The sequence below is a fragment of the Ursus americanus genome, chromosome 18 (genome assembly GCF_024610735.1).
Source record: "Ursus americanus isolate L20-20 chromosome 18, mUrsAme1.1.p, whole genome shotgun sequence".
Taxonomy (NCBI): Eukaryota; Metazoa; Chordata; class Mammalia; order Carnivora; family Ursidae; genus Ursus; species Ursus americanus.
The window spans coordinates 7,726,191-7,738,373 of record NC_142144.1 but is presented as its reverse complement, the minus strand read 5'-3'; the positions used below and the strand labels follow the sequence as shown (position 1 = coordinate 7,738,373).

Here is a 12,183-nt window from a genome sequence, read left to right as displayed (position 1 = left end):
TCTGGTTCTGGCGCACAGCCGTGTGTCAGCCTGGTACCCAGTAAGGCTTCTGAACACAGTGACTCTCATTACTTCCTAATACCAGCGCAGAACCTTTCCCACGGGCTTTCTCTGCTTTTTCTCTTCTTCAGTCGCCCAGCTATCCATCCCCCTTTGCTCCTTTCAGGCTCCCATTATAGCCTCCCAGATGTCCCAGCTTCCAGCTCAGCCACCCCAGAGAAGCCTCAAGGCTCCCTTCTCTAGTCTTCCCTGCGGCTACTCAGTGCCCACAGCGTCAAGTCCACACTCCACCACCTAACATGGAATTAAAACGTACAGGGTTCTGGGGCGCCTGGGTGGCTCAGTCGGTTAAGCGTCTGCCTTCGGTTCAGGTCATGATCCCGGGGTCCTGGGATCGAGCCCCGCTCTGGACTCCTTGCTCGGTGGGAGCCTGCTTCTCTCTCTCCCTCTGCCTCTCCCCCTGCTTGTGGTCTCTCAAATAAATTAATAAAATCTTTAAAAGGGGGGGGCAGTGATCTGATGGATGCCAAGTTTCAGATCCTGATTCTGCCACCTGCCAGCTTCCTTTCCATGCCTCAGCGTTCGTATCTGTACCAGGGGGAGGATGGCAATCACAATAGCTTCCCCACCGAGTTGCTGCGAACGTTGGTCAGAGGACACCTGCGTCGCGTCCTGCAGGCTCGTGCTGCACAAGGAGGCTCAGGACTGGCGACTGCTCTCATGGGAACTCACACCCACTGGGGGGGGGGGGGGTGACCTCTTCCTCCAAACACACCTCATGGCCTGCAGCTGCCCTGCTCTCTCCCAGACCAATGGTCTTCCTTTACTTGACCTTTTGGTCAACTTCTGTTCAAACTTCAAAGCCCTGTTGTGGAAGTCTTCTCGTCGGGACTGGCCCAGCGGCACTCCAGCTGGGAGGGCCAGGGTCGGGGCAAGAAGGGGACCAACTCTCATCTCCCCTCAGGCAGTATGGTGCGGTGGTCCGACCCAGGGCGCCAGCCCCGGCTGCTCATCTCCAGGCAGTTACTTGGGCAAATTTCCTCACCTGCCTGTGCCCCAGTGTCCTCAGCTGTGATGTGGGGGAGACAGGTGTGTCTGCTTCACTGGGCTCTTGTGAACTTAAGTCTGATGGCGTGTGGCAGAAAGTGGGTGCCAAATCAATGTCAGCGGGGACATTTGTCTCTTCACCCCTGTCCCTGTCCCAGCTATGAAGTCAGCTCAGCCCTGGATGTTGGTCCCCTTCAGCATCCAGGGCTGATGTCCCCAGACCGGGGCTGGAGCTGGGTCTTAGTGTCACTCTCCGTCTGGCTGAGATGAGAATCTCAACGGTCATGTCCCCACTGTCCCCAGGGGCTCCTCCTCTCCTGGCTCATGTCCCCACCGTCCCCAGGGGCTCCTCCTCTCCTGGCTCACACAGCTCCTCTTTTACCTCCTGGCAAATGGGAAGCTGCCCCGAAGCGCGGTGTCTGTCCAGTGTCACTCGCCCCCTCTCTGAAGAGGCCCAGATCCCCACGCCAGTGGTAGGCAGCACAGGGCTCCAATCATGCCTCTGCCCCCTCCTCCAGCGAAGGCTTGTCCACACTTTGGAAACACTCTTTGATCCCAGCCACCCAACATGGGCCTTAAATCCCAGCACCCCCACTTCTGGGACTCTATCCAAGTGAAATACTCCAAAATACAGGAAGAGGTGCACGTACCAAAAACGTGCTCGGTGGTGGTATTTATAACTAGCCTCGACGGGGAAAACACCCAAATATTCGGCAATAAGGGATTCGTTAGACAAACGACGGGATGGCACATCTAAGGGAAAGAAAATTCCAGAACCACAATGGGACGTTTATGGAGTCTACATGACGAATCTAGACACCATCTGGGTCATAAGAAGGGTACCCAAGGCTCCCAAATGTTGATCATCTGCATTAAAGTTACCTTAAAGAGCTAGAAAAAACCCAGTAGGCAGCCCACCCAACAATGTCTGTATGAATGAAGGAACTTGGGAAGTGATTTTCCCCCCTTCTTATCTGTTTTCTTTGAAGAGTAGACTGAAGTGACTGTATAATTAAATTGCTCTTTAAAAATCTACATGTTTGCTCTTAAAAAAAAAAAATCCCAGTGTGGCGAGAAAGTGTCTTAGAGACAATTCCCTAGAGAAAGCTTGCGCTGGAGAGCAGGGACGTGGAGATCGTCCCTATGCGTACCGTGCACTATTTCACCCCGACAGTAATGGAGTCGCTGCTGTTCGAGCACCTCACACGTGTCCCAGACATCCGTCCACAGCAGTGTAGATACAAATTCAACTTTTTCTCGGTTTCGGCTGTATGGTATCACTGAATACTAACTCGTTTGCCAGGGCCCAGACTGATGGACATTTGGGTGGTTTCCACATGGGTTTTTGTTACAGGCACCTATGGACCATACGGACGTTTACAGAGTTGGGCAATAACTCCACAGAGCTGAAGGTTGAGCTGGTACACATGTTAGGGTTTTGAGAAATTCTGCCAAGCTGGGTTCCCAGAAGGCTGGACCCTTCCTTGGACCTGTTTTGGACCCATCTTTACTGGCCTGATTGAGGATGCCTAGGTCACTCCCACCCCACCTCCCAGCGTGGAGATCTGGGTTCCACACCCTGCCCCGGGCCTCGATCTACCCTCTATGGGCCTCAGTTTCCCAGACTGTCAAAAAGTTGAGCTGGGTGGTTTGGAATGTCCCTGAACCCTGTGATCACTGGGGTACTGGTACCTGCTCCCAGTTTTTTCCAGCTGGCTATTAAACACAGCCATTATTAAAAATTAAATTTTGGGTGGCACCTGGGTGGCTCAGGTCTGCCTTTGGCTCAGGTCATGATCCTACAGTCCTGGGATCGAGCCCCGTGTGGGGCTCCCTGCTCAGCAGGGAGTCCGCTTCTCCCTCTCCCTCTGCCCCTTCCCCCGCCCCCCACCCCACTCATTCTTGTTCTCTCTCTCAAATAATAACATCTTAAAAAAAATTAAATTTGGGGGCACCTGGCTGGCTGAGTCCATGGAGTGTATGTATGGTCTAGACTCTTGGTCTCAGGGTTGTAGGTTCGAGCCCCACATTGGGTGTAGAGTATTACTTAAAGATAAAATCTTTAAAAAATTAAATTTTATAAGCTTAAAAATAAGTTGTATTTTTATTTTTATTTTTTTAAAGATTTTATTTATTTATTTGACAGAGATAGAGACAGCCAGCGAGAGAGGGAACACAAGCAGGGGGAGTGGGAGAGGAAAAAGCAGGCTCATAGCGGAGGAGCCTGATGTGGGGCTCGATCCCGTAACGCTGGGATCACGCCCTGAGCCGAAGGCAGACGCTTAACCGCTGTGCCACCCAGGCGCCCCATAAGTTGTATTTTTAAAATGGTAATAAATATCAAAACTCATTACTTCCTAATTATTTTGCTCCATTTTACTATCACCTATGCTCTTGAGGTCAGATGTCTGTCGCACATGGGTGGTAAAAATACCGGACAGAGGTACTGGGGACCCTCCATCCCAACTGCAAGCTTGGTGAGTTGGTAGCTTGAAATCAGCCACGTGGGAGCATTTACACCATGGGCATGAACAGATGCCAGCCCCAGCACCCTCCACCCCTGATGCTCAGTATTTGCCAACACACCACTGCCTTCCATCCTAATAAAACCAGACCCAAACATCTACATGGATCTTTCTCTGATGATGACGAAGAAGACACTGCTATCAAGCTAGAAATGCGGGAGAGGCGGGAGAAAGGCAGGGCAGCCTGGAGGCCCATCGTGGAGCTCAGGTAGGCTTCTGTCTGAGTTGTGTGAACTTGGTAGGTCACAGCCTGTGAAATGGGGAGATAAAGGCAGCCATCTTGCAGGGTTGCCGGGAGCTATAGGGGGGCGGGGGGTTGCATATTACACGTGGTTAGGAGCCGCAAGCCTAGGGTCAAATCTGTGCTGGGTCACTTAGTGTCTGCGACAGTTTTGTGTGCTCAACGAGGCAGTGGTAGGGGTTTGGAGGCCAAGGACTAGGGGCTTTAAATTGCCACGAGGTGGGATCAGGTGGGGAGGTGGCCACTGCTGCGCTCTTCCCTTATGTTCTCCCCCCGCCCCAAGCCCAGATCCTTTAGGGTGTTTCTGGATGTGCCGTGGGTGAAGGGGTGCCCATCGGACTGTCCTGTGGCTTTAGGTGGCTGAGGGGTGGACCAGCAAGGCCCACATGAGCGGGGCGAAGGGCTGGGAGTCCCCAGCTCCTCATGGCCTCTCATCGGCTCAGTTTCCGAAGGCCGCAGAGCCAGGACTGCCTGGAAAAGGCCCCAGGCTGAGGAGCCCCTGCAGAACCCTTAGTCTGGGCCTATGTCCCTACCCTGCCGCATTTTGAGGAAGAGAGGGTAAGTAGAGGCAGAGGGAGAGCGCTAAGTTCACGAGTGTTCTGGTGCCGCTCGCAGGCCCTGGGGAGGCGAGACGCAGGAATCTAAAGCGAATCGTGAAGCCGCAGTAACGACACAGAACCCTCCAGCTGCTCCGGAGCGCTCTATACAAGCATGGCCTCGCCGCCGCGCCCCCACCCCCAACAAGCCCAGAGGGGTTCCGTGCCCGCCCCGGCTTTGCTCAGAGGCCCAAAGGCAGTCCCCCAACATCGCACCGTGAGGAAGTAACCATGTGAGATTTAAACCAAGAGCCCCAGTGCTGTGAATCCACACGCCCACCTTCCCACAGGTTCCTCAGATGGGAATCTTAAGGCCCAGAGAGGGCAGGAGACCCTCCCAGGGCTGCACAGCACTCTGGGACCTGGGCTTTCTGGGGAGAAACTAGACATAGCTGGGAGGGCAGAGGCCAGAGGCCACGGTTAAGGCAAATAACTCATTCCCATTTGCTTGAGACGTTTAGGGCTGAAAGTTCTTTGTCTTGCCAAACTGGGATGGTTGGTCACCCTATGGTGTCCACCTTGGGCTGTCCAAACTCCCCGGGGACAGCCCCACTGGGCATGAGGTCAGGACCAGGGGGGAGGCCCCGGGAACACCTGGGGCCGAGTCTCCCCACCCGGGGTCCCTGGACACCTACTTGTGGGCCTGAGGCAGCAGACGGCCAGCAGCAGGGCAAAGACCGGGGGAAGCGTGCCGCGGTCCATGCTGTCCACCAGGGGGTCCGTGCGCTGGGCCTTATCCGGTGTCCAGGGGCAGGGCTGCGGGCGGGCGTGGGGGCCGGCGTGGGCGCGAGCGGGGACCCAAGGGGAACAGGCGGCCGGAGCGACGGCGTCCCCGCTCCAGCCTTCTGAGGTGGCGGCCGAGGGGTCAGGAGAAGTGGTCACGGGGGCGCAGGGCCGGGCCGGGGGTCGCTGGCCGGTGGTGAGCGGGGAGGGGGTGCTGGGCTCCTGTGGACAGCAGTGGCGGCAGCAGTCCTGGCCTGGGGTTGCAGCTGGAGGCAGTGGTATGACCGGCAGCGGTGGGGAGCTCCCGGCTCATCCAGCCTGGCCCCGGGGAGGCAGGAAATGCGCTTCCTTAGAGAAGGGGCCGGGCCAGGCGGCCTGCCAGGCGGGGAGAGGAAGTGCCACGGGCTTTGTCGCTGGGTGGGGGGCCCTGTGGGGGGTGGGGAGGCAGTGGGGTGGGAGGGCCCAGGCTCCAGGCTGGTCTCCCCACATACCCCACCCTCTCCAGGGCTGGCTGATGGGGCGCATCTGGTAGGCCCTGGGGGGGCAGATGAAAACAATCACCCTAACAGCCCACCAAGGAGACCTTTCAGAGGCCGGGCCCTGACCAAGGAGGCTCAGGTGGAGCTCCTAGTCCCTTGAGCTCAGTTGTTCCCATTTTGCAGATGAAGAAACAGAGGACTGATGAGGCGAGATAATTGGCCCAAAAAGATAGTGGAGCTGGAACTCAAACAGGTGTCATTGAGCACCAAAAGGGGCTTACAGAAGCCTGACGCTGGCTTCTCATTCCTTGCTTTGCAGGCAGGGAAACTGAGGCTCAGGATAGGGAAGGAACACTCCCAAATGGCAGCTGGGGCTGAGGTCTCAGGGCCCAGGGAGGACAGGGGAAGAATGGGTCTGCCCCGGCCATGGGTGGAAAATCCTCCAGGGACAAAAGACAGCTCCAGATGAAAGAGGGACACTCCTTAATGGCCTTTCTGAAGTCAGATGGCCTGGTGCTCTCCTTGCTCTGAGCCACAAGACCCCGAGCGAGGTTCCATACCTTTGGTCACCCTGTTTGTAAAGTGGGCACCATGGTGCCTTGCTGGCCAGGCTGCTGTGAGATCTGGGAAGGTCCAGGCACTATGGTGCTGAGCTTGGGCCTGGCACGGGAAGCACGCCCCCATCAATGCTCCCTCAGCCTGGGAGACAATGCCAGAACTGCCCCTTGTTCATTCTGCAAACAGTGAGTGCCAACTGTGTGCCCACCATGCTGTTGGTCCCAGGTAGCACCTAGGGTCAGGCTAAGGGAGCTCAGAGGAAGCAGCCTGAGCTGCCTGGCCTCCGAAGGACTGGGTGAGTCGGGGGAGAGGTGGAGAAGAAGGGGGTAGAGAAGGTATGTTGGGCAGGGGACCAGCCCCAGCAAAGGCGAGGAGGCGGGAAGTGGTCGGACCACTGTGGGACCCGCAGGGGGTGTGGTGGGGACAGGAAGCCTGGAGAGGCAGACTCTGGCCCTGCTCTGGAGGGATGCCTTGAATGAAGGCTGGGGGGGTATCATGGAGGGTTCTGGAGCAGAAGGTGCTGGCTTTGAGAAGACAAATCGTGCTATGTGCTGGCTGGACCCACCCACGGGATGGAGCCAGGAGGCCTTTCTCTTTATCCTCGTCCTGGGTCACAGATGGGGAAATAGAGGCCCAGGGAGGGGGGAGAAGGCAGGAGCCCTGGGTGCCTCTGGAGGGAGCAGAGCAGGAGTGTGTCTGTCTCTGCAGGAGCTGACACAGGGGTGGGAAGGGCGGGCGTGGCTCCTTGGGTGGGGATTGGGGGAAGGTTTGCTGCCCAGCCCTGGAGCTGCCTGGCCAGGCCTGGGTGTGGGGTCACGGGAGACCCTCCACGCGCTGTAGGTGGGAAGGCCGCAATTGGGAGGATGGGCTGGTCCCAAGAGCAGCCGCTCCTCTGGCTGCTCCTGCGGGCACAGAGATGGGGGGGGGGGGTGGGCACCACCAGGCGAAGGGCGGGGGTGATGGAGGGGTTTCCCCCGAGGCCCTCAGAACAGGGTCTGTACCCCAGGGACAGTTAATCCAGCCCCCGGGGCTGAACTCCCCAGTGCACCAGGCCCCACCCTAGGCGGTCGCCTTATCAGCTCTGAATCCTCACAGCCACCCCTGGAGGCCAGTGACGTTAAACCATTTATGAAAGAGGAACCCAAGGCTCCCTGAAGCCTACGTGACCCCCAGCAGGAAAGTGGAGCCCTCAGGGCTGCCTGGCTCCAAGCTCACCTCCTTCTCTGCTAAATGTGGAGAAGACCCATGTCGCCGTGGCTCTGCGTGTCCCAGGGTGGGGGGCATCCAGGGCCAGAGCAGGGACCCCATGGGAGGCTCTCCCCAAAACTCCCTCCCTCCCACTTCCCCCGTGCTGCACAATCCATTCCCACACACGTTCTAAACAAGACCCACTGGATTCTCTAGAAAGCAGGAGAGGCTACAGGCAGGGACAGAAAAACCTCCAGACAGTTACAGGAGGGCCTGGAGCCCTGACCCCAAAGACCTTGTGGAGGAAGAAAGAGGTTGGGACCTCCCAGCTGTGGCGAGGAGGTCACCCTGAAGCTCCCACAGCACCCCAGGCCTCCCCACCATGCCCTAGCCTGTGCGGAGTCCTGTTGTGTGAGTCTCTCCACTTGACTAGAAGCCCCTTGAGGGGGGGCTTTGATCCCTCTGCACTGCCGTGTCCCCAGCACAGAGCCCAGGACCCTCTGGACCTTAAGATCTATTTACTGAGGGGCGCCTGGGTGGCACAGTGGTTAAGCGTCTGCCTTCGGCTCAGGGCATGATCCCAGCGTTCTGGGATCGAGCCCCACATCAGGCTCCTCTGCTATGAGCCTGCTTCTTCCTCTCCCACTCCCCCTGCTTGTGTTCCCTCTTTCGCTGCCTGTCTCTATCTCTGTCAAATAAATAAATAAAATCTTTAAAAAAAAAAAAAAGATCTATTTACTGAAAGCACGAAGTACCCAGGAAGGTAAGGCAGGGGTGGGGGCCATGGAGGCATAGGGAAACTGAGGCAGGTCTTGCTCCTCTTCCCCCGTGAAAGAAGCCACTGCTCATCTGGGTCGCCTGTTCCTGGGAAGCTTGATGGTCCTATGGTCTCACAACTGGGGACAGACCTTGGGTTAGCCATCTTCCATCTCCATCTCGATGGACACATCGATTGCCTCTCATACCCCCTCAGCCCTGCACAGATCAGAGAGAGGGGGGAGGGGGATGTTTCATTCCTCTGGCTCTTTCCCTGCAGAATCACTGCAAATTAGTAGCCTCCCTCCACTGAAGGCCACAGCCCTGACCAGGCCCTCTCCAGGCCAAGGGTGGTCATGGCCCTCACAGCTGTCCCTTGTGGTTTCCCTACACCCTGTCCACACCTGGGTAAACAGGCCCTTCATTAAATTCTCAGATTATCCCATTGGAGCGTGCCATCTGTTTCCTGCTGGGGCTCTGACTGATACAAATGTTTTCAGGGGCCGCCTCGCCACACGCCAGAGGGACATGTGGCCAATGGCCAGTCCCCTGTGCCCCGACCCCACAGTGGGCAGGTGCACAAATTCTGCTCCTTCCTCCTCCTGGCTGTCTGGGAAGGCCAGGGCTGCAGGAAGGGATGGAGCACGTCTACCCTGGCCACTCGCCACAGGAGGAATTTTAGGCAGTCCCTGGGGAGCCCCCCAGGCGGCTGTCTGTCTCCAGCACCGGCCTGGAGCCAGGGGCTGCTGAGGACATCAGGGCCAAACCCACAAGGACAAGGGAGAAAGTGGGTACACAGGAAAGAGAGCACGGGACTGGGAGTCGGGGTATCCAGGCTCTCTCTCGGGTGGCCTCAGGCAAGGCCTTTCTATGTTCTGGGTCTCAGTTTCTTCATCTGGACAATGGGAGGACAGCCTGGTGGCCTGGAGAAGCTTGAAGCCCAGGACGAGAATCAGAATCACCTCACCATTAACAAGCTTTTCCAGCCTGTGCTGAGTGCCAACTTACAGCCCCCTAATGGGCTGAGACTGTCATGTGTCCATTTTACAGTCCAGGAAACTGAGACTCAAGTGTGCATGACAACAGGGCTGGGGAGAAGCAGAGGATAATTCAAATCTGGGCCCGTATTTCCTCCCTTAGCTTCCAGAATATTCCGTCTTGTTGTTCTTCCCACCTCCCTGGTCACCTTATCTGCCTCCTTACTCGTTTCTCCTCATCCTCCCAGGCTTGGCCCCTGGACCTCTTCCCTTCTCTGTTTACCCTCATTCCCAGGTCAGGTTTTCACAAACCTTTGGGACCATGACGTTGTGTCCCAGCACAAACCCTGGGACTCAGGCTCAAATAATCACGTTTTGTGAACATATATACCCTTACGATGGGATCCATCTGGTCTCATTTCCTTTCAAATGCTGATCACAAGCCACTAGATCGATTTCATCACCCACCAGCGGGTCTTGGCCGTAAAATATGCTTTAGTCCCCTGCCACTCTAAGCGTGGTCTTAGCATCTCCTGAGAGCTGCTCTCTGGCCCTGCCCAGACCTGCTGACTCAGAACCTGCATTTTATCAAGACCCCCCGGGCATGTGTGTGCACATTAAGTCTGACAAGTGCTGTTCTGGGTGCCCTCATCCAGACAAGTGGCTTTAAGTACCATCTACACAGACTGATAGCTCCCAGCTCTCTACTCGCCCCCCGGCTCCAGGCTCCTGGGGGTAATATAGGCAGCTCAGACTTCGTGTGTCCAGAACCGCATTCTGTCACTTCTGTGCCAACTGGTCCCGCCTCGGTGCCTCCATCCCAGACCGTGACAGACCCCTCCTCTCACTGCTCAAGCCTTGAGGTGGACCCTGACTCCCACACCCCTCATCCAACCGACACGTGGCTCTCCCAGTTTCCCAGTGTTTGTGGGCTTCCCACCGCCCCACAGCCACCAACCACCCTGGTCACCAGGAGCACCTCCTAGAATATTGCAGTCACCTCCTTAGGGAGTTTCCTTGCTGCCACCCTTACTCCAGCCCATTCTGCACACAGTAAAGGGGGGGTTGTTAAAGTTAAGCCAAGTTCCATCCCTCCTGCTCCGCACCCATCTTGGGTCACCGACCGTCTCATTCGGTGTAAAAGCCAGAGCCCCTCAAATGGCCAGTGAGGCTTCCCCTGTCCCCTCTCCAACCTCATCTTCTGCTCTGCTCCCCCTCGCTCCCCACACTTCAGCCACGCTGGCCTCCTTGCTGTTCCTGGAATGCACCGAGCACATACCCACCTCAGGGCCTTTGCACTTGCGCTTCCCGCTCCCTGAAACACTCTCCCCTAGATAACCACAGGGCTTTAAGTCATGGGTCCCATGTCACATGATCAGTGAGGACTTCCCTGACTGTTGCATTTAAAATAGCCCCCTCCCCACACCAGCAACTGGGCTCCATCTGACACGCTATATATTGTTTTTTGGGTCTGTCTCCCTCTCTAAAACGAAAGTTCCATGAAGGCAAGGGCCTGGCTTTGTTGGCTGCCCCATCCCCATCACTTCAAATAGCGCCCGGCCTGCGGGAGGTGTTTGAGAAGTAGAAATACTGACGGGATAAATGCATGGGCTAGCAGCTCAAGCTTGCATACATTGTGATTCTGAGGCCTCAGGGTGTGGGTGTTGGAGGCTTGCTGAGCCCAAGGACAGGGCCTCGGACGAGGGGGAATGATTCCCCAAGGGGACATGGTGGTCACAAGAGTCAGCGGTCCCGCCAGACTCAGCTCTGTTCTAGAAGAGAGAAGTCCCTCAGAGTCTCCTTCTCATTCCCCAAGGACAGGTCCAGGTACCTGCTTCCTGCCCAATGCTGGCCTTTCTGATGAAACCCACTCCCCGAGGTCCAAAGAACCCTTGAGGACCATCCGGAAGGCAGAAGAATTCCACTGGGTCAGGACTCCGAGTTGTAAGGCTCAGAGTTCATAGGAAGTAAGCCGAACACTCACCCAGCACCCATGAACCATGGAAGGCAACACAGGCAGGAGACCCTGAACCAGAACCCCAGGAAGGGGACAGAAGTAGGAGAGGCAGGTGAGGGTCTAGCCCGGTGCTCCTGCCTTGCTGTGTGGCCTGGGGCAAGTCACACAACCTCTCTGGGTCAGCTTCCCCAGCGAGGAAGCCCTGTGCTCACAGGCTGCACATGTGCAGTAGGGTTCTGGCCCCCACCCCTCCGAAGCCCCCCCACCGTGGAGCCGCCAGGCCTTCCTGTTTACTCGAGGCCCCTCTCGAGGCTGGGAGGCGGCAGCCTTGGCCTCCTCTGCTCCCCGCTTCCTTCCTCTCCCACTTCAGCGCCTCCGGCCAGGCCCTCAGGGCCCTCGAGGCCAAGACTGAGGGGCGCAGTCCGGGGGAGGGGGCATCTGAGGCCACCACCCCCGCAGAGCACTCTCTCTCTGAGACCCTGAGGTCTCTGGCTGGTCAGAATGTTCCGGCACTTTGGGACAAGCCGTTGCCTGGAGCATCCCTAGAGACTTGAAGAGTGTGACAATTGCGACTGTCTCCTGCCTGATCCCAATGCCACGCCCACCTCCCAACCGACAGGAGCGGAGGAGCGGGCGTTTGCTGACCCTAGAGACTCCCCCTCCTTCCCACCCCCAGGTGCCAGGCCTCGCTGCGCAGGCTGTCCTTGAGCTACCCAAAGTGCAGGCCCCGGACCAGCAGCCGAGCCTCACCGGCCAGGGCAGCCCTGCTGAAGTCGGATCAGCTTTTTAAGCAGACAGAGCCGGGAGCTTTGCGTGCCCTTGTAGGCTGGACACACCACAGTTCTGGCCCCTCGCCTGGTTTTAAAGGCCTCCCTGAGCCTCATCTCAGGTGATTCTTGCCCCAGAGACTGAGCCTGAATCCCTGAAGCCTTTACAACTAACTTCCAGTTTACAAGAAATTTAGGGGATAGAGGAGCAAGTTGGACGACACCAGGACGAAGCAAAGGGTGAATCTGGAAGGAGTTTTCTGCAGGACAGCTGTCATAACAAGGATTCTAGGTTGAAAGAGTTCTGACAGATATCACCACCAAGGGCGGCCTGTGATTCTGGGTTGTACCCTGATTTGAACAAAGACA

General features: G+C 57.0%; 1 protein-coding gene across 3 annotated transcripts in view; it reads right to left on the bottom strand.

The window, feature by feature from the left end:
• ENG (endoglin) overlaps window positions 1-5,469 on the bottom strand; it is a 31,193-nt gene extending 25,724 nt beyond the window's left edge. The window contains exon 1 of one of the 3 annotated variants that reach the window (XM_045771000.2): window positions 5,045-5,469. In XM_045771000.2, the coding sequence (XP_045626956.1) occupies window positions 5,045-5,111 (67 nt within the window). In that variant the 5' untranslated portion in view covers window positions 5,112-5,469. The remainder of the gene's footprint in view (window positions 1-5,044) is intronic. The other 2 variants (XM_045770998.2, XM_045770999.2) reach the window with 2 other exon arrangements.
• Window positions 5,470-12,183: the final 6,714 nt, after the last annotated feature.